The sequence below is a fragment of the Carcharodon carcharias genome, chromosome 12, assembly GCF_017639515.1.
Source record: "Carcharodon carcharias isolate sCarCar2 chromosome 12, sCarCar2.pri, whole genome shotgun sequence".
NCBI lineage: Eukaryota > Metazoa > Chordata > Chondrichthyes > Lamniformes > Lamnidae > Carcharodon > Carcharodon carcharias.
In genome coordinates, this window is record NC_054478.1 from 108,024,794 (window position 1) to 108,048,185 (window position 23,392).

Consider the following 23,392-nt stretch of genomic DNA (forward strand, 5'->3'; position numbering starts at 1 on the left):
CCTCATGGCCAAGTGCACTGCCTCCTTCATTGAGAGAATGATGACTCTCATGCAGAGGCAGCTCCAGGAACAGAGTCAGGGATTCCTGGGGTTGCACTCGGACCTGCAAGCCCTCACACAGGCAATGACAGTAGGTGGTCAGTGCTAGTGTGGGAGATAGATGAAGCACCCAGTATCCCAGCTAGGTGCCTGTCCATCAATAGTGAGCAGGGAGATCCAGTGCGACCTCATGTTGGCACACGAGCTGCTTGTCAACTCTGCAGGCTCCTCTCAGAGGGCTCTGGATGACAGCAGCAGCTCCTCCGCCCCTCTGCCATTGACCATCGCATCTGATAAGGTTGCAATGACTGGGGAGATGCCAGCTATAGTACTGGCCGCTCCCTCCCAGGCAGGGCCAGCACAGGCTCCACTGGCCAGAGGACAACCACCAAGACCATCAAGACAGCAGAGTCAGCAGGCTGTCTCCAATGCTGATAACAGCAAGGCGGGGGGTTACCAAGACAGAGCACTCGGAAGTTCACGGGTGATTTTCTGTTAATTTATGTTTGGTTTATATGTCTGCTGGTGTCCCTGCCTCCCTGGAGGTCACAAAGGTCTGCCTCCATGCCCTCAGCGTTCTCCTCATCGTGCTTATCTTTGGACTCACTATTGGGGTCATCTTCTGTGGCTTGTGTAGCTGTGTCAAGATCCTCTTCCTCCAGTGGGTCCCCCCTTGCCAGTGCCAGATTGTGGACAGTGCAGCAAGCAACCACTATCAGTGACACCCACTCTTGGGGGATATTGTAGTGCACCTCCTGAATGGTCCAGGCATTGGAAGCGCACCTTGAGAAGACCTATGGTCCTCTCTACCACTGCCCTTGTGGAGGCATGGCTCCTATTATAATGCTGCTCTGCCTCTGTTCCTGGGTGGCGGAGAGGCATCATAAGTCACCTGTTCAACGGGTAGCCCTTGTCACCCAGCAGCCATCCATCCAGTCGGGCTGGAGCACTGAAGAGCCTTGGCACCTGGGAGTGTCTGAGGATGTAAGTGTATGGGGGCTGCCAGGATACCTTGCACAGACTTCCAGAATCTGCATCCTGTGGTCACACACTATCTGCATGTTCATGGAGTGGAATCCATTCCTGTTGACGAAGGCCCCCGGCTGACCCTCTGGTGCCTTGATGGCCACATGTGTGTAGTCGACTGTACCGTGCATGTGCCTCTCCTCCCACAGGTCCCTCCCCGGAAGCTGCATTGGGACACCTGGCCTTCTCTTCCTTCTGGCCCTCTCTTCCTCCTCAGAGGAGGTGCCTTCAGCAGAGACCACAATCTCCATTACCAGGGTAAAGGAAGGCTGATACCTGAAAGGCTCCACGTGGTCTGAATCCTCCAGGGACCTGGGAGACACCAGTGAGCCATCATATGAAGCCTGAAAATGCTAACTATAAAGCTCTGAACAGAGATGAAGCTGCCAAGCACCAATAAGCAAACAATCTCCAAAACTCCTCACTACTCACTGACAATGCTGCTGATCCTTTTTATCCCACCTGTGGATGAGGATTTGCAAAATGCCAGCTGGCCGTTTTGCCAGTGGCAACGAGCACGAAATCGCACAGGCAACGTAAAACCTACCTTAACTGCTGTTTTAATGACCTTAACTGGCCTTGTAATTGATGACGGGCGCAGCTCTGACTCGTGCCAACCAAAATATCGCCCAAGTGCACAATGACGTCAGGACACTCGCCCAACATCATCATGTGCTATGTTACACTCGAGCATGTCGGGCGCGCGCCCACACGCTCAGCGAAAATTCCTGCCCCTGCAGTCAGCACTAAGGAAACTAGGAAAGAAATTAGCTAGCTGATGCAGAAAGTCCCTATTTTAAACGGACTCATTCAGCATCAGTACAGTTTGGCATCATGGTTACAATGAGATTGCTATGCGCAATTGGCATCAGGATTTACACTTCACCCGTTCGGCGCCATTTTGGAGCAGCCGTTCCTGCTACCCAATTCACCGACCCACCCACGCACCACTTCCCTCCCTGACCCTCTCAGCTTCCCTCCCCGACCCTCCCAACCGTCGCTTCCCTCCCCGGCCCTCCCGCTCTCCGATTCCCTCCCCGACCCTCCCACCCGCCCAGTTCACTCCTCGACCCTCTCCGTTTCCCTCCCTGGCACTCCCACGCTCCGCTTCCCTCCCCGTCCCTCCCGCTCTCCTCTTCACTCCCCGGCCCTCCCGCTCTCCGCTTCCCTCCCCGGTATCCCGTTCTCCTCTTCCTCCCTGACCCTCCCGTTCTGCGTTTCCCTCCCCGACACTCCCGCCCTCAGCTTCCCTCCCCGATACTCCCGCCCTCAGCTTCCCTCCCCGATACTCCCGCCCTCAGCTTCCCTCCCCGACACTCCCGCTCTCCGCTACCCTCACCGGTCCTCCCGCCCTCCGCTACCCTCGCTGACACTCCCACTCTCCGCTTTCCTCTCCGGCCCTCCCGTTCTCCACTTCCCTACACGGCCTGCCCGCTCTCTGATTCCCTCCCCGGCCCTCCCGTTCTCTGCGTCCCTCCCCGACACTCACGCCCTCTGCTTCCCTCCCGTTCTCCGCTTCCCTACCCGACCCTCCCGCTCTACGTTTCCTTCCCCGACCATCCCGCTATCCGCTTCCCTCACTGAGCCTCCCGCCCACCGCTTTCCTCCTCGACCTACCCGGTCTCCTCTTCCGTCCCTGACCCTCTCGCCCGCCCACTTCACTCGACACTCTCCGCTTCCCTCCCCCACCTTCCAACTCTGATTCCCACCATAACCCCTCCGAACAAACTTCCCTCCTCGACACCCTCCTCTTCCCTCCCCGGCACTCCCGCGCTCCGTTTCCCTCCCCGACCCTCCAGCCCTCCACTTCCCTTTCCGACCCTCCAGCTCTCCGCTTCCCACCCCAACCCCCCAGAACGACACTTCCCTCCTCGACACTCTCCGCTTCCCTCGCCGGCCCTCCCGCTCTCCTCTTCCTCCCCGACCCTCCCGTTCTGCGCTTCCCTCCCCGACACTCCCGCTCTCCGCTACCCTCGCCGGTCCTCCCGCTCTCCGCTTCCCTCCCCGACCCTCCAGCTCTGCGCTTCCCTCCCCGACCCAGCCGCCCTCCACTACCCTCGCTGACACTCCCACTCTCTGCTTCCCTCTCCGGCCCACTCGCTCTCCACTTCCCTACAAGGTCTGCCCGCTCTCCGATTCCCTCCCCGGCCCTCCCGTTCTCCGCATCCCTCCCCGACCCTCCCGCTCTACGTTTCCCTTCCCGACCCTCCCGTTCTCCTCTTCCGTCCCCGAACCTCTCGCCCGTCCACTTCACTCCTCGACACTCTCCGCTTCCCTCCCCCACCTTCCCACTCTCTGCTTCCCTCCTTGAGCCTCCCACCTGCCAGTTCCCTCCCCGACCCTCCCACTCTCCGCTTCCCGCCCCGACCTTCCCGCTCTCCGATTCCCTCCCCGACCTTCGCGCTCTCCTCTTCCGTCCCCGTCCCTCCCGCTCGCGTTTCCTCCCCAACCCTCCCGTTCTGCGCTTCCCTCCCCGACACTCCTGCCCTCAGCTTCCCTCCCCAACCATCCCACCCTCCGCTTACCTCCCCAGCCCTCCCGCCCTCCGATTCCCTCCCGCTCTCCACTTCCCTCCCCGACCCACCCACATGTCGCTTCTCTCCCCGACCCTCCAGCTCTCCGCTTCCCTCCCCGTTCCTCCCGCCACACTCCCCGTCCCTCCCGCCCACCGCTTCTCCCCCGGCCCTCCAGACCTCCGCTTCCCTCCCCGGCCCTCCAGACCTCCGCTTCCCTCCCCGGCCCTCCAGACCTCCGCTTCCCCCCCGGCCCTCCAGACCTCCGCTTCCCCCCCGGCCCTCCAGACCTCCGCTTCCCTCCCCGGCCCTCTAGACCTCCGCTTCCCTCCCCGAGCCTCCCGCCCGCCGCTTCCCTCCCCGACCTTCCCGTTCTCCTCTTCTGTCCCCGACCCTCCCGCTCGCGTTTCCTCCCCGACCCTCCCGTTCTGCGCTTCCCTCCCCGACACTCCTGCCCTCAGCTTCCCTCCCCAACCATCCCACCCTCCGCTTACCTCCCCAGTCCTCCCGCCCTCCGATTCCCTCCCGCCCTCCGCTTCCCTCCCCGGCCCTCCAGACCTCCGCTTCCCTCCCCGGCCCTCCAGACCTCCGCTTCCCTCCCCGACCCTCCAGTGCTCCGCTTCCCTCCCCGACCCTCCAGCGCTCCGCTTCTATCCCTGACCCTCCCGCTCTCCGCTTCCCTCCCCGGCCCTCCCACCCACCGCTTCCTCCCCGACCCTCCAGCTCTCCGCTTCCCTCCCCGACCCTCCAGCGCTCCGTTTCTATCCCTGACCCTCCCGCTCTCCGCTTCCCTCCCCGACCCTCCAGCGCTCCGTTTCTATCCCTGACCCTCCCGCTCTCCGCTTCCCTCCCCGACCCTCCAGCTCTCCGCTTCCCTCCCCCACCCTCCAGCTCTCCGCTTCCCTCCCCCACCCTCCAGCGCTCCGCTTCTATCCCCGAGCCTCCCGCCTGCCGCTTCCCTCCCCGACCCTCCCACTCTCCGCTTTCCTACCCGGCACCCCTTCACGCCGCTTCCCTCCCCGACCCTCCAGCTCTCCGCTTCCCTCCCCCACCCTCCAGCTCTCCGCTTCCCTCCCCGACCCTCCAGTGCTCCGCTTCTATCCCCGAGCCTCCCGCCCGCCGCTTCCCTCCCCGACCCTCCCACTCTCCGCTTTCCTACCCAGCACCCCTTCACGCCGCTTCCCTCCCTGACCCTCCTGCTCTCCGTTTCCCTCCCCGACCCTCCCGCTCTCCTCTTCCGTGCCCGACCCTCCCGCCAGCCCACTTCACTCCTCGACCCTCTCCGCTTCCCTCCCCCACCTTCCCACTCTCCGCTTCCCACCCCAACTGACACTTCCCTCCTCAACACTCTCCGCTTCCCTCCCCGGACCTCCTGCTTCTCCGCTTCCCTCCCCGGACCTCCTGCTCTCCGATTCCCACCCCAACCCCCCCGAACGACACTTCCCTATTCGACACTCTCCACTTCCGTCCCCGGCCCTCCCGCTCTCCGTTTCCTTCCCCAGCCCTCCAGACCTCCGCTTCCTCCCCGACACTCCCGCTCTCCGCTTCCCTCCCCGGACCTCTCGTTCTGCGCTTCCCTCCCCAACCCTCCTATCCTCCGCTACCCTCGGCGGTCCTCCCGTTCTCCGCTTCCTCCCCGGCCCTCCCACCCTCCGCTTCCCTCCCCTGCCCTCCAGCTCTCCGATTCCCTTCCCGACCCTCCCGCTCTCCGCTTCCTCCCCGGTCCTCCCGTTCTCCACTTCCCTCCCTGGCCCTCCCACCCTCCACTTCCCTCCCCGGCCCTCCCGCTCTCCGCTTCCCTCCCCGGCCCTCCCGCTCTCCGCTTCCCTCCCCGGCCCTCCCGCTCTCCAATTCCCTTCCCGACCCTCCCGCTCTCCAATTCCCTTCCCGACCCTCCCGCTCTCCGATTCCCTCCCCGGCCCTCCCACCCGCCGCTTCCCTCCCCGGCTCTCCCACACTCTGCTTCCCACCCCAGCCCTCCCGCCCTCCACTTCACAGCCCGAGCCTCCCGCCCACCGCTTTCCTCCCTGACCTTCCCATTCTCCTCTTCCATCCCCGACCCTCCCGCCCACCCACTTCACTCCTCGGTCCTCTCCACTTCCCTCCCCCACCTTCACACTCTCCGATTCCCACCCCAACCCCCCCGAACGACACTTCCCTATTCGACACTCTCCACTTCCGTCCCCGGCCCTCCCGCTCTCCGTTTCCTTCCCCAGCCCTCCAGACCTCCGCTTCCTCCCCGACACTCCCGCTCTCCGCGACCCTCGCCGGTCCTCCCGCTCTCCACTTCCCTCCCCGGCCCACCGACTCTGCGCTTCGCACCCCAACCCTGCCACCCTCCGCTACCCTCGCTGACACTCCTGCTCTCCGCTTCCCGCCCCGGCCCTCCCGCTCTCCGATTCCCTCCCCGGCCCTCCCGCTCTCCGATTCCCACCCCGACCCTCCCACTTCACTCCTCGGCCCTCTCCGCTTCCCTCCCGCACCTTCTCGCTCTCCGCTTCCCACCCCAACCCCCCCAACCGACACTTCCCTCCTCAACCCTCTCCGCTTCCCTCCCCGGCCCTCTGGCATTCCGCTTCCCACCCCGGCCCTCCCGCTCTGCGCTTCCCTCCCCGACACTCCCGCCCTCAGCTACCCTCCCTGACACTCGCCGGTCCTCCCGCCCTCCAATTCCCTTCCTGGCCCTCCCGCACACCGCTTCCCTCCCCGACCCTCCCGCTCTCCGCTTCCCTCCCCGACCCTCCCGCTCTCCGCTTCCCTCCCCGACCCTCCCGCTCTCCGCTTCCCTCCCCGACCCTCCCGCTCTCCGCTTCCCTCCCCGACCCTCACGCTCTCCGCTTCCCTCCCCGACCCTCCCGCTCTCCGCTTCCATCCCCGACCCTCCCGCTCTCCGCTTCCCTCCCCGACCCTCCCGCTCTCCGCTTCCCTCCCAGACCCTCCCGCTCTCCGCTTTCCTACTCGTCACCCCCGCCCGCCGGGTCGGGGAGGGAAGCGGAGAGCGGGAGGGTCGGGGAGGGAAGCGGAGAGCGGGAGGGGAGGGGAGGGAATCGGCGGGCGGGGGTGACGAGTAGGAAAGCGGAGCGTGGGATGGTCGGCGAGGGCAGCGGAGAGCGTGACAGTTGGGGAGGGCAGCAGAGAGCGAGAGGGGATGGAGGGAAGTGGAGTGCGGGAGGGTCGGGGAGGGAAGCGTAGAGCAGGAGGGTCGGGGATGGAAGCAGCGGGCAGGCGGCCCAAGGAGGAAAGCGGAGAGCGGGAGGGTCTGGGAGGGAAGCGGAGAGCGGGAGGGTCGGGGAGGGAAGATCCTCCCGCTCTCCGCTTCCATCCCCGCCCCTCCCGCTCTCGGCTTCCCTCCCCAACACTCCTGCTCTTAGCTGCCTCACCGAGCCTCAGGCACTCTGCTGCCCTCGCCGACAATCCTGCTCTCCGCTCCCCTCACCGGTCTTTCCGTTCTCCGCGTCCTTCCCTGACCCTCCCGCCCTCAACTACCCTCTCTGACCCTCACCCCCTCTGCTTCCCTCCCCGACCCTCCTGCTCTCAGCTACCCTCCCCGACCCTCCCGCTCTCAGCTACCCTCCCCGACCCTCCCGCTCTCCGCTTCCCTCCCCGACCCTCCCGCTCTCCGCTTCCCTCCCCGACTCTCCCGCTCTCCGCTTCCCTCCCCGACCATCCCGCTCTCCACTTCCCTCCCAGACCCTCCCGCTCTCCATTTCCCTCCCCGTACTCTAGGGCTCTCCGCTTCCCTCCTCGCTTCCCTCCTCGGGCCTCCTGCCTGCTGCTTCCATCCCCGACCCTCCCGCTCTCCGCTTCCCTCCCCGACCCTCCCGCTATCCACTTTCCTCCCCGACGCTCCCGCCTTCCGTTTCCCTCCCGACCCTCATGCAATCCGCTTCCCTCCCCAACACTCCCGCTCTCAGCTACCCTCCCCGATCCTCCTGCTCTCCGCTTCCCTCCCCGAACCTCCCACTCTCAGCTTCCCTGAAGGCCCACCCGCCTTCTGCTTCCCTCCCCGACCCTCCCGCCCTCAACTACCCTCTCTGACCCTCACCCCCTCTGCTTCCCACCCCGACCCTCCCGCTCTCAGCTACCCTCCCCGACCCTCCCGCTCTCCGCTTCCCTGCCCGAACCTCCCACTCTCCGCTTCCCTGAAGGCCCTCACGCCTGCCGCTTCGCTCCCCAATCCTCCCGCTCTCCGCTTCCCTCCCCGACCCTCCCGATCTCCGCTTCCCTCCCCGACCCTCCCGCTCTCCGCTTCCCTCCCCGACCCTCCCGCTCTCCGCTTCCCTCCCCGACCCTCCCGCTCTCCGCTTCCCTCCCCGACCCTCCCGCTCTCCGCTTCCCTCCCCGACCCTCCCGCTCTCCGCTTCCCTCCCCGACCCTCCCGCTCTCCGCTTCCCTCCCAGACCCTCCCGCTCTCCACTTCCCTCCCCGTACTCTAGGGCTCTCCGCTTCCCTCCTCGGGCCTCCTGCCTGCTGCTTCCATCCCCGACCCTCCCGCTCTCCGCTTCCCTCCCCGACCCTCCTGCGTGCCGCTTCCATCCCCGGCCCTCCCGCTCTCCGCCTCCCTCCCCAGCCATCCCGCCGTCCGCTTCCCTCCCCTCCCCTCCCGCTCGCCTCCCCGGCACTCCCGCTCTCTGCTTGGCTCCCCGGCCATCCCGCCGTCCGCTTCCCTCCCCTCCGCTCCCCTCCCGCTCTCCGCTTCCCTCCCCGACGCTCCCGCTCTCGGCTCCCATCCCCAGCCCTCCCGCTCTCTGCTTCCCTCTCTGGTCCTCCCGCTCTCCGCTTCCCTCCCCGACCCTCCCACCCTCAACTACCCTCCCCGACCCACACGCACGCCGCTTCCCTCCCTGATCCTCCCACTCTCAGCTTCCCTGAAGGCCCACCCGCCTTCCGCTTCCCTCACTGGCCCTCCCGCTCTCCGCTTCCCTCTCCGGCCCTCCTGGCCGCCACTTCCCTCCCCGGCCCTCCCGCCCTCCGCTTCCCTCCCCGGCCCTCCCGCCCTCCGCTTCCCTCCCCGGCCCTCCCACCTTCCGTTTCCCTCCCAACCCTCACGCAATCCGCTTCCCTCCCCAACACTCCAGCTCTCAGCTACCCTCCCCGATCCTCCCACTCTCCGCTTCCCTCCCCGAACCTCCCACTCTCGGACTCCCTGAAGGCCCACCCGCCTTCCGCTTCCCTCGCCGTTCTCCGCGTCCTTCCCCGACCCTCCCGCCCTCAACTACCCTCTCTGACCCTCACCCCCTCTGCTTCCCTCCCCGACCCTCCCGCTCTCAGCTACCCTCCCCGACCCTCCCGCCCTCCGCTTCCCTCCCTGAACCTCCCACTCTCAGCTTCCCTGAAGGCCCTCACGCCTGCCGCTTCGCTCCCCGATCCTCCCGCTCTCCGCTTCCCTCCCCGACCCTCCCGCTCTCCACTTCCCTCCCAGACCCTCCCGCTCTCCACTTCCCTCCCAGACCCTCCCGCTCTCCACTTCCCTCCCCGTACTCTAAGGCTCTCCGCTTCCCTCCTCGGGCCTCCTGCCTGCTGCTTCCATCCCCGACCCTCCCGCTCTCCGCTTCCCTCCCCGACCCTCCCGCTATCCACTTCCCTCCCCGACGCTCCCGCATGCCGCTTCCCTCCCCGGCCCTCCCGCCTTCCGCTTCCCTCCCCGACCCTCCAGCTCTCCGCTTCCCTCCCCGGCCATCCCGCCGTCCGCTTCCCTCCCCGACCCTCCCGCTCTCCGCTTGCCTCCCCGGCCCTCCCGCTCTCTGCTTGCCTCCCCTCCCCTCCCGCTCTCCGCTTGCCCCCCCGGCCCTCCCGCTCTCCGCTTCCCTCCCCGGCCATCCCGCCGTCCGCTTTCCTCCCCTCCCCTCCCGCTCTTCGCTTCCCTCCCCGACTCTCCCGCTCTCGGCTTCCCTCCCCGACACTCCTGCTCTCCACTGCCTCACCAAGCCTCCAGTGCTCTGCTGCCCTCGCCAACAATCCCGCTTTCCGCTCCCCTTGCCGGTCCTCCCGCTCTCTGCTTCCCTCCCCGACACTCAACTACCCTCCCCGACCCTCACGCACTCCGCTTTCCTCCCTGACACTCCAGCCCTCAGCTATCCTCCCCGACCCTCCCGCTTTCAGCTATCCTCCCCGACCCTCCCGCTCTCAGCTACCCTCCCCGACCCTCCCGCTCTCAGCTACCCTCCCCGACCCTCCCGCTCTCAGCTACCCTCCCCAACCCTCCCGCTCTCAGCTTCCCTGAAGGCCCACCCGCCTTCCGCTTCCCTCCCCGGCCATCCCGTCGTCCGCTTCCCTCCCCGCCCCTCTCGTTCTCGGCTTCCCTCCCCGACCCTCCCGCTCTCGGCTTCCATCCCCAACTCTCCTGCTCTTCGCTGCCTCACCGAGCCTCCGGCGCTATGTTGCCCTCGCCGACAATCCAGCTCTCCGCTCCCCTCGCCGGTCCTTCCGCTTTCCGCTTCCCTCCCCAACCCTCCCGCCCTCAACTACGCTCTCTGACCATCCCGCCCTCCGCTTCCCTCCCCGAACCTCCCACTCTCAGCTTCCCTGAAGGCCCTCCCGCCTTCCGCTTCCCTCCCCGACCCTCCCGCTCTCCTCCCCGACCCTACCGCTCTCTGCTTCCCTCCCCGACCCTCACGCCTGCCGCTTCCCTCCCAGACCCTCACGCCTGCCGCTTCCCTCCCAGACCCTCACGCCTGCCGCTTCCCTCCCCGACCCTCACGCCTGCCGCTTCCCTCCACGACCCTCCCGCTCTCCGCTTCCCTCCCCGACCCTCCCGCTCTCCGCTTCCCTCCCCGGCCCTCACGCCTGCCGCTTCCCTCCACGACCCTCCTGCTCTCCGCTTCCCTCCCCGACCCTCCCGCTCTCTGCTTCCCTCCCCGACCCTCCCGCTCTCCGCTTCCCTCCCCGACCCTCCCGCTCTCCGCTTCCCTCCCCGACCCTCCCGCTCTCCGCTTCCCTCCCCGACCCTCCCGCCCTCAACTACCCTCTCTGACCCTCCCACCCTCCGCTTCCCTCCCCGACCCTCCCGCACTCCGCTTCCCTCCCCGACCCTCCCGCTCACCGCTTCCCTCCCCGGCCCTCACGCCTGCCGCTTCCCTCCCCGACACTCCCGCTCCCCGCTTCCCTCCCAGACCCTCCCGCTCTCCACTTCCCTCCCCGACCCTCCCGCTCTCCACTTCCCTCCCCGACCCTCCCGCTCTCCACTTCCCTCCCAGACCCTCCCGCTCTCCACTTCCCTCCCTGTACTCTAGGGCTCTCCGCTTCCCTCCTCAGGCCTCCTGCCTGCTGCTTCCATCCCCGACCCTCCCGCTCTCCGCTTCCCTCCCCGGCTCTCCCGCTCTCCGCTTCCCTCCCTGACACTCCCGCCGTCCGATTCCCTCCCCGACCCTCCCGCTCTCCGGTTCCCTCCCTGGCCATCCCGCCGTCCGCTTCCCTCCCCTCCCCTCCCGCTCTCCGCTTGCCTCCCCTCCCCTCCCGCTCTTCGCTTCCCTCCCCGACTCTCCCGCTCTCAACTTCCCTCCCCGACACTCCTGCTCTCCGCTGCCTCACCGCGCCTCCGGCGCTCTGCTGCCCTCGCCAACAATCCCGCTCTCCGCTCCCCATGCCGGTCCTCCCGCTCTCTGCTTCCCTCCCTGACCCTCAACTACCCTCCCCGACCCTCACGCACTCCGCTTTCCTCCCTGACCCTCCCGCTCTCAGCTTCCCTCCCCGACCGTCCCGCTCTCAGCTACCCTCCCCGATCCTCCCGCTCTCAGCTACCCTCCCCGATCCTCCCGCTCTCAGCTACCCTCCCCGACCCTCCCGCTCTCAGCTACCCTCCCCGACCCTCCCGCTCTCAGCTACCCTCCCCGACCCTCCCGCTCTCAGCTACCCTCCCCGACCCTCCCGCTCTCAGCTACCCTCCCCGACCCTCCCGCTCTCAGCCACCCTCCCCGACCCTCCCGCTCTCAGCTACCCTCCCCGACCCTCCCGCTCTCAGCTACCCTCCCCGACCCTCCCGCTCTCAGCTTCCCTGAAGGCCCACCCGCCTTCCGCTTCCCTCCCCGGCCATCCCGCCGTCCGCTTCCCTCCCCGCCCCTCCCATTCTCGGCTTCCATCCCTGCCCCTCCCGCTCTCGGCTTCCATCCCCAGCACTCCTGCTCTTCGCTGCCTCACCGAGCCTCCGGCGCTCTGCTGCCCTCGCCGACAATCCTGCTCTCCGCTCCCCTCCCCGAACCTCCCACTCTTAGCTTCCCTGAAGGCCCTCCCGCCTTTCGCTTCCCTCCCCGACTCTCCCGCCCTCAACTACCCTCTCTGACCCTCCCGCCCTCCGCTTCCCTCCCCAACCCTCCCGCCTGCCGCTTTCCTCCCCGACCCACCCGCTCTCCGCTTCCCTCCCCGACCCTCCCGCTCTCCGCTTCCCTCCCCGACCCTCCCGCTCTCCGCTTCCCTCCCCGACCCTCCCGCCCTCAACTACCCTCCCCGATCCTCCCGCTCTCCGCTTCCCTCCACGACCCTCCCGCTCTCCGCTTCCCTCCCAGACCCTCCCGCTCTCCGCTTCCCTCCCCGTACTCTACGACTCTCCGCTTCCCTCCCCGACCCTCCCGCTCTCCGCTTCCCTCCCCGACCCTCCCGCTCTCCGCTTCCCTCCCCGACCCTCCCGCTCTCCGCTTCCCTCCCAGACCCTCCCACTCTCCGCTTCCCTCCCCGTACTCTACGACTCTCTGCTTCCCTCCCCGTACTCTACGACTCTCTGCTTCCCTCCCCGACCCTCCCGCCCTCCGCTTCCCTCCCCGACCCTCCCGCTCTCCGCTTCCCTCCCCGACCCTCCCGCTCTCCGCTTCCCTCCCCGACCCTCCCGCTCTCCGCTTCCCTCCCGCTCTCCGCTTCCCTCCCCGACACTCCCGCTCTCCGCTTCCCTCCTCGGGCCTCCTGCCTGCTGCTTCCATCCCCGACCCTCCTGCTCTTTGCTTCCCTCCCCGACCCTCCCGCTCTCCGCTTCCCTCCCCGACCCTCCCGCTCTCCGCTTCCCTCCCGCTCTCCGCTTCCCTCCCCGACACTCCCGCTCTCCGCTTCCCTCCTCGGGCCTCCTGCCTGCTGCTTCCATCCCCGACCCTCCTGCTCTTTGCTTCCCTCCCCGACCCTCCCGCTCTCCGCTTCCCTCCCCGACCCTCCCGCTTTCCGCTTCCCTTCCAGAGCCTCCCGCTCTCCGCTTCCCTCCCAGACCCTCCCGCTCTCCGCTTCCCTCCCTGTACTCTACGGCTCTCCGCTTCTCTCCTCGGGCCTCCTGCCTGCTGCTTCCATCCCCGACCCTCCTGCCCGCTGCTTCCATCCCCGACCCTCCTGCTCTTCGCTTCCCTCCCCGACCCTCCCGCTCTTTGCTGCCCTCCCCAACTGCCACGCTCTCCGCTGCCCTCGCGGACCATCCCACGCTCCGCTTTCCTACCCGTCACCCCCGCCCGCCGATTCCCTCCCCGGCCCTCCCGCTCTCCGCTTCCTTCCCCTGCCCTCTCGCTCACCGCTTCCCTCCCCGACCTTCTCCGCTTCCCTTCCCGGCCCTCCCGCTCTCCGCTTCTCTCCCCTACTCGCAGCTCCTTTTACTCATTTCCTCCCTCTCGCTACACTCAGGACACAGTAGCAGCGAGCAGGAAAGGCTCGTGTGGGGAAGAGCGGGGGGGCAGTCGGCGAGCACCGGCAGCTGTGACAGGCACGTCAGGGCGGGCGGGCACCGGCGAGCGCGAGAGTGGGTCAGCAAGCGGGAGAGAGGGTCAGCGAGCAGGCAGTAAAATAAAAAGATTTCGTGTATCTCTTTTATGCTTATAAATTTATTTTAAAAGTAATATCATTTATAAATATGGTAATTTAAGAATATACAGTATTTCTGCTTGCAGGGTATGTTTTAATTTTTTCCCAATATAAAAGTCTCTATGTAACCTAACTACAGCATTTACTTTGGTTGTAATGGGAAAATCTGGTTCATTTGAACTTGTTTCACTTAAAGATGCACTTTTCAAGGATACAACTACAATGTTAAGCAACGAATTACAGGACTCCATGGAGTTTCAAAGGCAGCAGCAGTTTCCTGACACCTCATCCGAATGGCTAGTTTTCATAACAGTGAGTGGTAGCAGGTTACTCGACTGCAGGCCATCTCAATCTGGACGGGATAGTTATCAATGAGGAACAATGCTTTGTAATTCAGGGTGACAGAAGTATACTCGTACATAGGGAAAAAAATGAATTTTAACATAGAAAATTCGTGGTGGTGTACTTTAGTACGAAAAAGAGCAACATTTTTATTTCTATAAGATATTTTATATCATTTATAATCCGTATTAAACAACTTATAATCTTAATTATGCGAGTCATGTGCTTTAAGTTGAGAAATATTGTTTTATTTGTTTCCCTTTGTAATGCTTGCCCTGGTCGTGTAACTTCCCCAACCAAGAGAATAGAGTGCACACCCCATATACATGGGATCGTTTGCTGATGATTGCACAATATTCAGCACAATTTGTAACTCCTCAGATACTGAAGCAGTCCATGTCCAAATGCAGCAAGACCTGGACAACATCATGGCTTGGACTGACAAGCGGCAAGTAACATGTGCGTCACACAAGTGCCAGGCAATGACCATCTCCAACAGGAGAGAATCTAACCTTCATCCCTTGACATTCAATGGCATTAGCATCGCTGAATCTCCCATTATCAACATCCTGGGGGTTACCATTGACCAGAAACTGAACTGGACTAGCCATATAAATACTGTGGCTACAAGAGCAGGTCAAAAACTAGGAATCCTGTGGCGAGTAACCTACTTGCTGACACCCCAAAGCCTGTCCACAATCTACAAGGCACACGTTAGGAGTGTGATGGAATACTCTCCGCTTGCCTGGATGAGTGCAGCTCCAATAATACTCGAAGCTTGACACCATCCAGGACAAAGCAGCACACTTGATTGGCACCCCATCCACAAGCATTCACTTCCTCCACCACAGATGCACAGTGGAAGCAGTGTCTACCCTCTAGAAGATGCACTGCACAAAATCACCAAGGCTCCTTAGACAGCACCTTCCAAACCCACAACCACTAACATCTAGAAGGACAAGGGCAGTAGATACATGGGAACACCATGACCTGGAAATTCCCCGCCAAGCCACTCACCATCCTGACTTAAAAATATATCACCATTCCGTCATTGTCACTGGGTCAAAATCCTGGAGCTCCATCCCTAACAGCACTGTGGGTGTACCTACACCACATGGATTGCAACAGTTCAAGAAGGTAGCTCACCACCACCTTCTCAAAGGCAATTGGGGATGGACAACAAATGCTTACCTAGCCAGCGAAGCCCACATCATGTGAATGAATAAAAAAAAATCCTCCTCCTGAGCTCCAGCTAAGATTCTGAAAGTGGCTAGAGGAAGCATGGGAGTGATCCAGCAAGACCGACTTTCTTGGTTTCCCACACCTTCCCTCCATAGGAAGCTCTTGGTCTCTGCTTGGCTTTTCCCCATTGTAGCATGGTTTGATATTAGGAATTTTGCATTGCATAGCCCAGTGTGTTGGGGCACTGAGATTCATCTTGTAGCCTCCACCTAAAGTACCTAAACTCAAAACCTTTATAATCTAGTATTCATTGGTTGCAGACACATAAGTAGAAAAAGATACTGAATTATAGCAAGACATAATTCTATACACAGTCTCACAATGAATTACATTAAATAATATAAAAATTAATTATGAAACTAGTTGTAGTGCTCACTAGAGAAAAAGAAGCAATCTATGAGAACATTCCTTTTTTAAATTACCTGTAGATAAAATTTTTGTGGATAAAATCCATCTGTGGTACTGATGCAACATGGACCTTGACCTCTTGACTTCCTCCAGTTGTGCTCAGGTAATCCACTGTCCATTTGGATGTGCATGTGCCTAGGTGAATTCCTTTAAGAACTGCAGGTTTTCTCTAATGTTTATGAGAAAAAAAAGATAATGGGAAATGCAAGTTGATGTCTAAAAACTAATTAACCAAACTTACTATTTTCTAATAGTTACCTATTTTGTGTTATTAAATTTGCAGACGCACTTATAACTATGGTAAGTGTTCACAAATGTAGCCATCAAAACTAGTGCTTTCGGTTACATTATTCCAGCCCTCCATTGCGTTCTGCCCTAGGACTGGTTAGTCTCACATACATGAGTTATTTACTAGGGAAGAATAGCTGAGTTGATTTCCCATTGCCTTCCTCAGAGTTTTGGATCTTCAGAATACCTTCTCCAACCAAGGCTGAATGAATCCCCACAACCTGATGTACTATTCATCACTTATTTTCATGATGCATTGCTTGCCTCACCACACATTGGGGAGAATTTTCTCCTCGCCAGGCAGGCCAGCCAGGAGCAGGCATGGGCCCGGTCGGAGTCCCCGATCGGGTCTGTGCCGCCATTTTACGTGGCCGGGCCAATTAAGGCCTGCCCAGCATGACACACACCTGAAAGCGCTGAGCGCTCCCTGTGCAGGCGGGGTAGGGGTTGCCTGAGTCAGGAGTGTGCTCTTTCGCGCATGCATGCAGAAAAGCACAGAAATCTCCCTGAGGCACCCATTAGTTTTAAGTCTAAAAAGTGTAACAGAGTGGCTAGAAAATTTTTATGACATGTCCCCTCATGTGAAACTGTAATTTTCCTGAAAATTTTAAATCATTCATAAAGCCTCATCCCACCCGTGGATGAGGTTCCATGAAAAATGCAAAGGCTGCCTGGGCTCCTTGCCTGCCCACCAACCTTAAATTTGGACGGGCAGCTCAGCTGATTGCCTTAATTAGTTTTTGAATGGCCTTAATAGGGCCTTTGACAGTTCGGTGGGTGCGCAGCCAACTCTGGTGCGCATCCACCGATCTGGAAATCTAAATGACACACAGTAATGTTGCGATGCACGCCCGACATCACCCCACGTAATTTTGCGCCTCAGCGAGCGGGCCCTGCCCCCACTTGCCGAGCTGAAGATTCTGCCCATTATCTGTACTGCTGCAAAATCCTTATTCATGCCTTCATTGCCTCTGGGCTGACTTCTCTAATACTCTCCTTGCCACCCACATGTCTTTAACAAACTTCAGATTGTCCTAAACTCAAGCATTCACATTCTGCCCCACATAAGCCCTGCTCACATATCAGCCCACTTTAGTCAAGGGTTATGGGAGGCAGACAGGAAAGTGGAGTCGAGGCCACAGTCAGATCAGCCATGATCTTAACAAATGGTGCAGCATGCCTAATTTGCCAAAGGGCCAAATGACTTATTCGCACCCCTATTTCTTGTGTTTGCCTGGCATAGCAAAGTAGACTTACCTTGTTTGTTTAAAACCTGATCTGGCTTCAGCAGTTCATCAAAATGAATCCTAGAGATATAAAATCCCATTCTATTTCTAACCTTTACACGTTCAACTGTGAACGGGCTCAAAACGTACGGCGGATCTACATTCTTACTGAAGACTGCACAGACCTATTACATCCTAGACATGAGTGAGCCCCATTGATTTTTTCAGCTCATTTCAATGTTTCAGAAATTAATGCTTCAATTCACCTAACCTGTGGTTACATGTTTTGTAAAAAATAAACTACTTGGTGAACTCCCTGAACTACTAAACTCTGGGGTTTTTTTTTTATTCATTCACGGGATGTGGGCTTCACTGGCTAGGTCAGCATTTATTACCCATCCCTGGTTGCCCTTGAGAAGGTGGTGGTGAGCTACCTTCTTGAACCACTGCAGTCCATGTGGTGTAGGTACACCCATAATGCTGTTAGGAAGGGAGTTCCAGGATTTTGACCCAGCAACAATGAAGGAACGGCAATATAGTTCCAAGTCAGGATGGTGAGTGACTTGGAGGGGAAGGTCCAAGTGGTGTTCCCATCTGTTACCCTTGTCCTTCTAGATTGTAATGGTCATGGGTTTGGAAGGTGTTGTCGAAAGAGACTTGGTGAACTCCTGCAGTGCATCTTGTAGATGCTGCTACCATCTGTCGGTGGTGGAGGGAGTGAATGTTTATAGATGTGGTGCCGATCAAGTGGGCTACTTTGTCCTGGACGATGTCAAGCTTCTTGAGTATTGTAGGAGTTGCACTCATCCAGGCAAGTGGGGAGTATTCCATCACACTCCTGACTTGTGCCTTGTAGATGGTGGACAGGCTTTGTGGAGTCAGGAGGCGAGTTACTCATCGCAGAATTCCTAGCCTCTGACCTGCTCTTGTAGCCACAGTATTAATATGGCTAGTCCAGTTCAGTTTCTGGTTAATGGTAACGCCCAAGATGGTGATAGTGGGGGATTCAGTGGTGGTAATACCATTGAACATCAATGATGATTGGATCCTCACTTGTTGGAGATGGTCATTGCTTGGCACATGTGTGCCGCCAATGTTACTTGCCACTTGTCAGCCCAAGCCTGGATATTGTCCAGGTCTTGCTGCATTTGGACATGGACTGCTTCAGTATTTGAGAAACTGCGAATGGTGCTGAACATTGTGCAATCATCAGCGACCGCCACTTCTGACCTTATGATGGAAGGCAGATCATTGATGAAACGGCCAAAGATGGTTGGGCCGAGGACATTACCCTGAGGAACTCCTGCAGTGATGTCTTGGTACTGAGATGACTGACCTCCAACAACCACAACCATCTTATATATTAGGAATGACTCCAACCAGTGGAGAGTTTTTCCCCCTGATTCCCATTGAATCCAGTTTTGCTAGGGCTCCTTGATGCCACATTCTGTCAAATGCAGCCTTGATGTCAAGGGCAGTCACTGTCACCTCACCTCGGGAGTTAAGCGCTTTTGTCCATGTTTGAACCAATGCTGTAATGAGGTCAGGAACTGAGTGGCCCTAGAAGAACCCAAACTGGACATTAGTGAGCAAGTTATTGCTAAGCAAGTGTGCTTGATAGCACTGTAGATGAGTCCTTTCATTACTTTACTGATGATCGAGAGCAGACTGATGGGGCGGTAATTGGCCGGGTTGGGTTTGTCCTACAGGACATATCTGGGCAAATTTCCACACAGCCAGGTAGGTGCCAGCTGTACTGGAACATCTTGGCTATGGGCGCAGCAAGTTCTAGAGCACAAATCTTCAGTACTATCGTGGAATATTGTCAGGGCCCACAGCCTTTGTAGTATCCAGTGCCTTCAGCCATTTCTTGTTTTCACATGGAGTGAAATGAATTGGCTGAAGACTGGCATCTGTGATGCTGGGGACCTCCAGAGGAGGCCGAGATAGATCATCCACTTGGCACTTCTGGCTGAAGATTGTAGCAAATGCTTCAGCCTTATCTTTTGCACTGATATGCTGAGCTCCTCCATCTTTGAGGATGGGGATATTTGTGGAGCTTCCTCCTCTCGTGAGTTGCTTAATTGTCCATGACCATTCACGACTGGGTGTGTCAGGATTACAGAGCTTAGATCTGCTCCATTGGTTGTGGGATCGCTTAGCTCTGTCAATCACTTGCAGCTTATGCTGTTTGGCAGGCAAGTAGTCCTATGTTATAGCTTCACCAGGCTGACACCTCATTTTTAGGTCAGACTATATCAACCAGAGCAGCCATATGGATCTACAACTAATCCCATTGTTCTGAGTTTATAGAGAGGATAAAATCAACCAGAGTTTCTTCTGCTGATCATTATCCAGTGACTTGCTGCTGAAAAGCACACAGATTTCAGATAGCAAGAGTATTAAATTTGCGTGTGATCCTTCTATGTTTGAAACTCACTATATGGGCTCAAACATAAAGAATGGTTCCTTTCATGAGGCACCACAGGGTGGGCACTGTCATGGGTTAACTGCACGATTAGGCACTCTCAGCAAAAAGTACCACGCATTGCGAGCACTGGTCCAAAAATAATAAGCCTGCAGGTGATTTTCTATCCATTTAAGTTAATTTGAAGGTTTTTTACAACTTTAACAAAGACATCCAAATGTAGGCCAGGTACCAATGTGGCAAGAATATAGATGCATCAAATTTTACCACAGAGTAGGAGGCCATTTGCTACATTGCAACTCTCCAAAACAGCTATTGCCCTTTTCATATCCTCTTTTACAATGTTCTTTTTCAAATATTTGCAGTTATTTACTGAAAAACTTTTAAAAGCAGACCCTCCTTTTCTCCTGCAAATCATGAAAAGAAATGAGGACTGATTAGGAACATGAAGCTGATCATTCAGCCCTTGGTTTTGAAATTCAATTGGATAATGGAGTAATCTGCACCTAAAACAATCAGGTGCCCTAAATTGGGAGTGATACTTACTGGAAAACATGGCTTAGGAAATCACAATCCACTGTCCCTAATTTGCCAATATGTATAAATTGTCACTCCCTTCTTTTCTTGATGCAGTGAAAGGAACAGCAGGTCAGGAACTAGTTCGAATAATTTACAGAATTGAAATAAAAGTAACCTTGACACCAAACACGTTTCTTTGTCCTGGAGGTCCTCGCATTTTTGTTAATACCATACACTTGCAGTATTTTGGTTTCTTTAAAAAGAACTCTTTGCTTTCCCAAGACAAAAGTAGGCACAAACCATATTTCAACAGCCATGGTGCTATGACTATTGACTTATAATATTTAAGGACAACAGGAAAAAAGAAAGTCCTGCTTTAATTAGAGGATTGATGATTTGACTTGGCCTCTTCATCCCCTGATTCAATCCTGACTTTAATAATGAAGGAATATCAGTTTTATTTTTAGTTCTGGTTAAAAATGTCTATTTTAATAATATGTGACTTGATAACGTTCATTCGAAAAACATATTTCTTACTATAAATTTTGCCATTTTAAATTCCAAGCCTTAGGCGTGCATTTTTATTTTGCTAAATTCTGTTAAAGGTCAATTTGTTTCCTTGTTGTGGAAAAAATATTAGTGAGAAATAGCTGATGCAATCTGTAATTTGAATCTTTCATGTCCCTACTAACATTTCTGTAATGATATTATTGCTTATGAGTGTTAAACTATTACACTAAATAAAACTACAGGGATGGGATAAGAGTGGGAGATTGGGACTAGTTGTCTTGCTCTTGCTCTTCGAAGGCGCCAGTGCAGACTCAGTAGGCTAAATGGCCTCCTTCTGCGCTGTACTACTCTATGATTCTAAACCTGACCTTCAATTAATCTGAAATTGGTATATTTATTTTCCACAGTCATCAGTAGGCAACCTTCCTGCATTTACTGTCAAATTTCTAAATCTAGCGCAAAACAGCTAACCAGGCATACTTCTTAGGATCTGCAACTGTAAGATGCTATTGGAAACTACTGATCAACATTCTGTAATAATTCCAGGAAGATAAGGCCGATTTTAAAAAAATAAGGAACTGGGAAGAAAAACTAAGGCCACCGAGTTTGAAATACATTGAGAATAAAAAATAAACTGGTAATGGTTCGATTGCCAGGCTTGGGTTTTAAAAGCTGACAGATTGCAAGAGAAAGAGAAGACCAGGCAGGAATGAATGACCACGCTCCATCTGGTTTTCCCTCAAAATTACATCAGGGTGCTGGCTAGCTCATAGGAACCAGATTTACAACTAGTAATAAGATTCCCATCTAATTCAACCTGGCATGTCTAACACAAGGTCCCATTATATGTGACAGCGGAGCAGGAAAGGGACGATAAGTGGTGCACGGTGATGTTAACTATGATAGTGGCCTGTTTTGCTCAGCTTATTATAAAACTGCAGAAAATCGTGGTTTCCATTACCTATAGAAGGACATGGAGAAGATCAAACTTTATGGATATTTGAGATGGTTAATTTATTCCTCTTGAACATAAATTATTGTGGCCATTCTGCCACTATTTAGAGCCTTCTGTACCACCAGTGGAAAGTGTTCATCAGTTTCCAGTAACAGCCTATCTTCCTACCACCACATGTGGTGCTACAAGTCAATAGATGCACAACAAAGCACCACACTTCAATGAAATTCACTGTTTAAGATATTTCAATGCATTAAAGTATTATATAAATATAAGTATTGTGATAGCATCCAGAAATAACTCAATAGCATGTTGCTATGTTACTATGGATAGGAATATAAAATCTCCGAATGAAATGAAGAAGTTTTTGCCAGCACCTGTTCTTAAATATTGAGCACAGGTTCTACAGATTGCTCAGCGAATCTTTCTTTCTTTAACATCTTCTGTTTGAAAATATTTTTGGGAACTTAACCATATTTCAAACACGGTACAACATTTTGTAACTGAGACGGAGATAAAATTAAACAAACAGAATTTAAATAAACCCACTGATCAACGAACGCAAAGTGCCTGATCCAAGCTCTGACATTAACACTGTAATGAAAACCGTGCATCGAAAGGGAAAAGCTGTAAAGAATTATTTGCATTTCAGTAGGACTTTAAATCCCTAAATTAAAGTCCCAAAGAGCTTCATAAGAGTATAATCAGACAAAAACAGAACAAGGTGAAACAAGAGGGCTGCTCAAAACAAGAAATATTAAATAAACACAGAATCATGCAACTAAACAGACATTAGCCTTCCCTTCAAAGTGAAACAGTGCATTTTAAAGGCTGGATACAAACCATTCTGATAACAACTACTTCCTTCTTTCGAGAGTATTCTTAATCAAGAGCAGAAAGTGACTGAAAGTTGGCACTGACCCAAACAATCTCTCCAAATACAGGCAAAGCTAATGACACTGAGATTTCAAGTTATCCACCTTAATACATCACAATAAGTGAGTGAATATTAAGAGCACTTCTTTGCTCCATCTCTTGGGGAAGCAGGTTCAAATGTTCATGTCTCATCATTGTTAATACCACTTTATCAAAAATTGAATAAGGATATTAATTCCCCTGGTATTTTAATTGCAAAATTATTAATTCAAATGTCTTGCTCATGTGTGGATAAGATGCCCACACTCTTAATTTATCTAATAAATAGAAGCTGGATTCTTAAGTCTATTTCCAGCACAACTTGTCATCTCATAGTTTAATATGAAATACTCCAAATAATATTAAGCACAGGAATCTGGGCAATCATAAAATATCTTGCTTCTCAACTTTTTTACATTTTTATTTGTGTATACAATATGCAAAGGCAAATAAAAAGAGAACCCTTTTCCCCATTTAGGCTTCACTTTATTAGGAATAGTTTATTTTTCTTGGGGATACACAAGGCTCCCTTATCCAACAGCATGAATATAAATACATTCAATTTTTCCTTTGTATTGCAGTTCCTCTTACTGACAGCCTACCCAACGTACTTACCTCAAATCTTCCCTCGTATGCGCAAATGCATTCCCTCCCGGAAATCAGATATTAACATTAAATTATCAGCAGCTTTGATGATGTGTTACAGTTCACCCAGGGAGTCTGAGCCGCTAAGGCAACCTGTAGTTTTACATGCATGTTGTAGTCTGGGGCTAACCTAACCACTGGTGCAGACAAGCCAGCATGTATAGGTGCCAGTCCTCTGCCTGAATAAAAGATGAGGGTTAGCGGCAGGAAGGACATCCAGCTGTAAAACCACCCGCCGAATCCAAAAGATGACAGTTGATATGTAGCATTCTGGCGACCACATGTAACACGGGAAAAGCCAAAAGAGGAAGGAACGTTGTAGCCTGAAGCAATGGATGATGATGGTTGAGGCTCCAACTTTCTTTCCAACACATGCTGACCAGGAATCTCTCCTGCTCTTAATGCCTGCTTTTGATGTGTGCTGCAATGATTTGCAGGTTGATACTCACCTTGTTTAGCCACATTATGAATGCACTTTTCTTGACCATCAAGTACTAGGGTGGGACTCGGACCTGGAGCTTCTGGCTAAGAGGTAGGTACACTACCAAGTGCAGCATTACCAGCCTCTATT

At 56.3% G+C, this 23,392-nt stretch overlaps 1 protein-coding gene across 2 annotated transcripts in view; it reads right to left on the reverse strand.

Annotated features, from left to right (window-relative positions):
* Window positions 1–23,392, reverse strand: part of tyw5 (tRNA-yW synthesizing protein 5) — an 80,886-nt gene that overhangs the window by 46,169 nt on the left and 11,325 nt on the right. For both annotated transcript variants that reach the window (XM_041201614.1, XM_041201615.1), the window contains exon 2: window positions 15,350–15,504. In XM_041201614.1, the coding sequence (XP_041057548.1) occupies window positions 15,350–15,504 (155 nt within the window). The remainder of the gene's footprint in view (window positions 1–15,349; window positions 15,505–23,392) is intronic.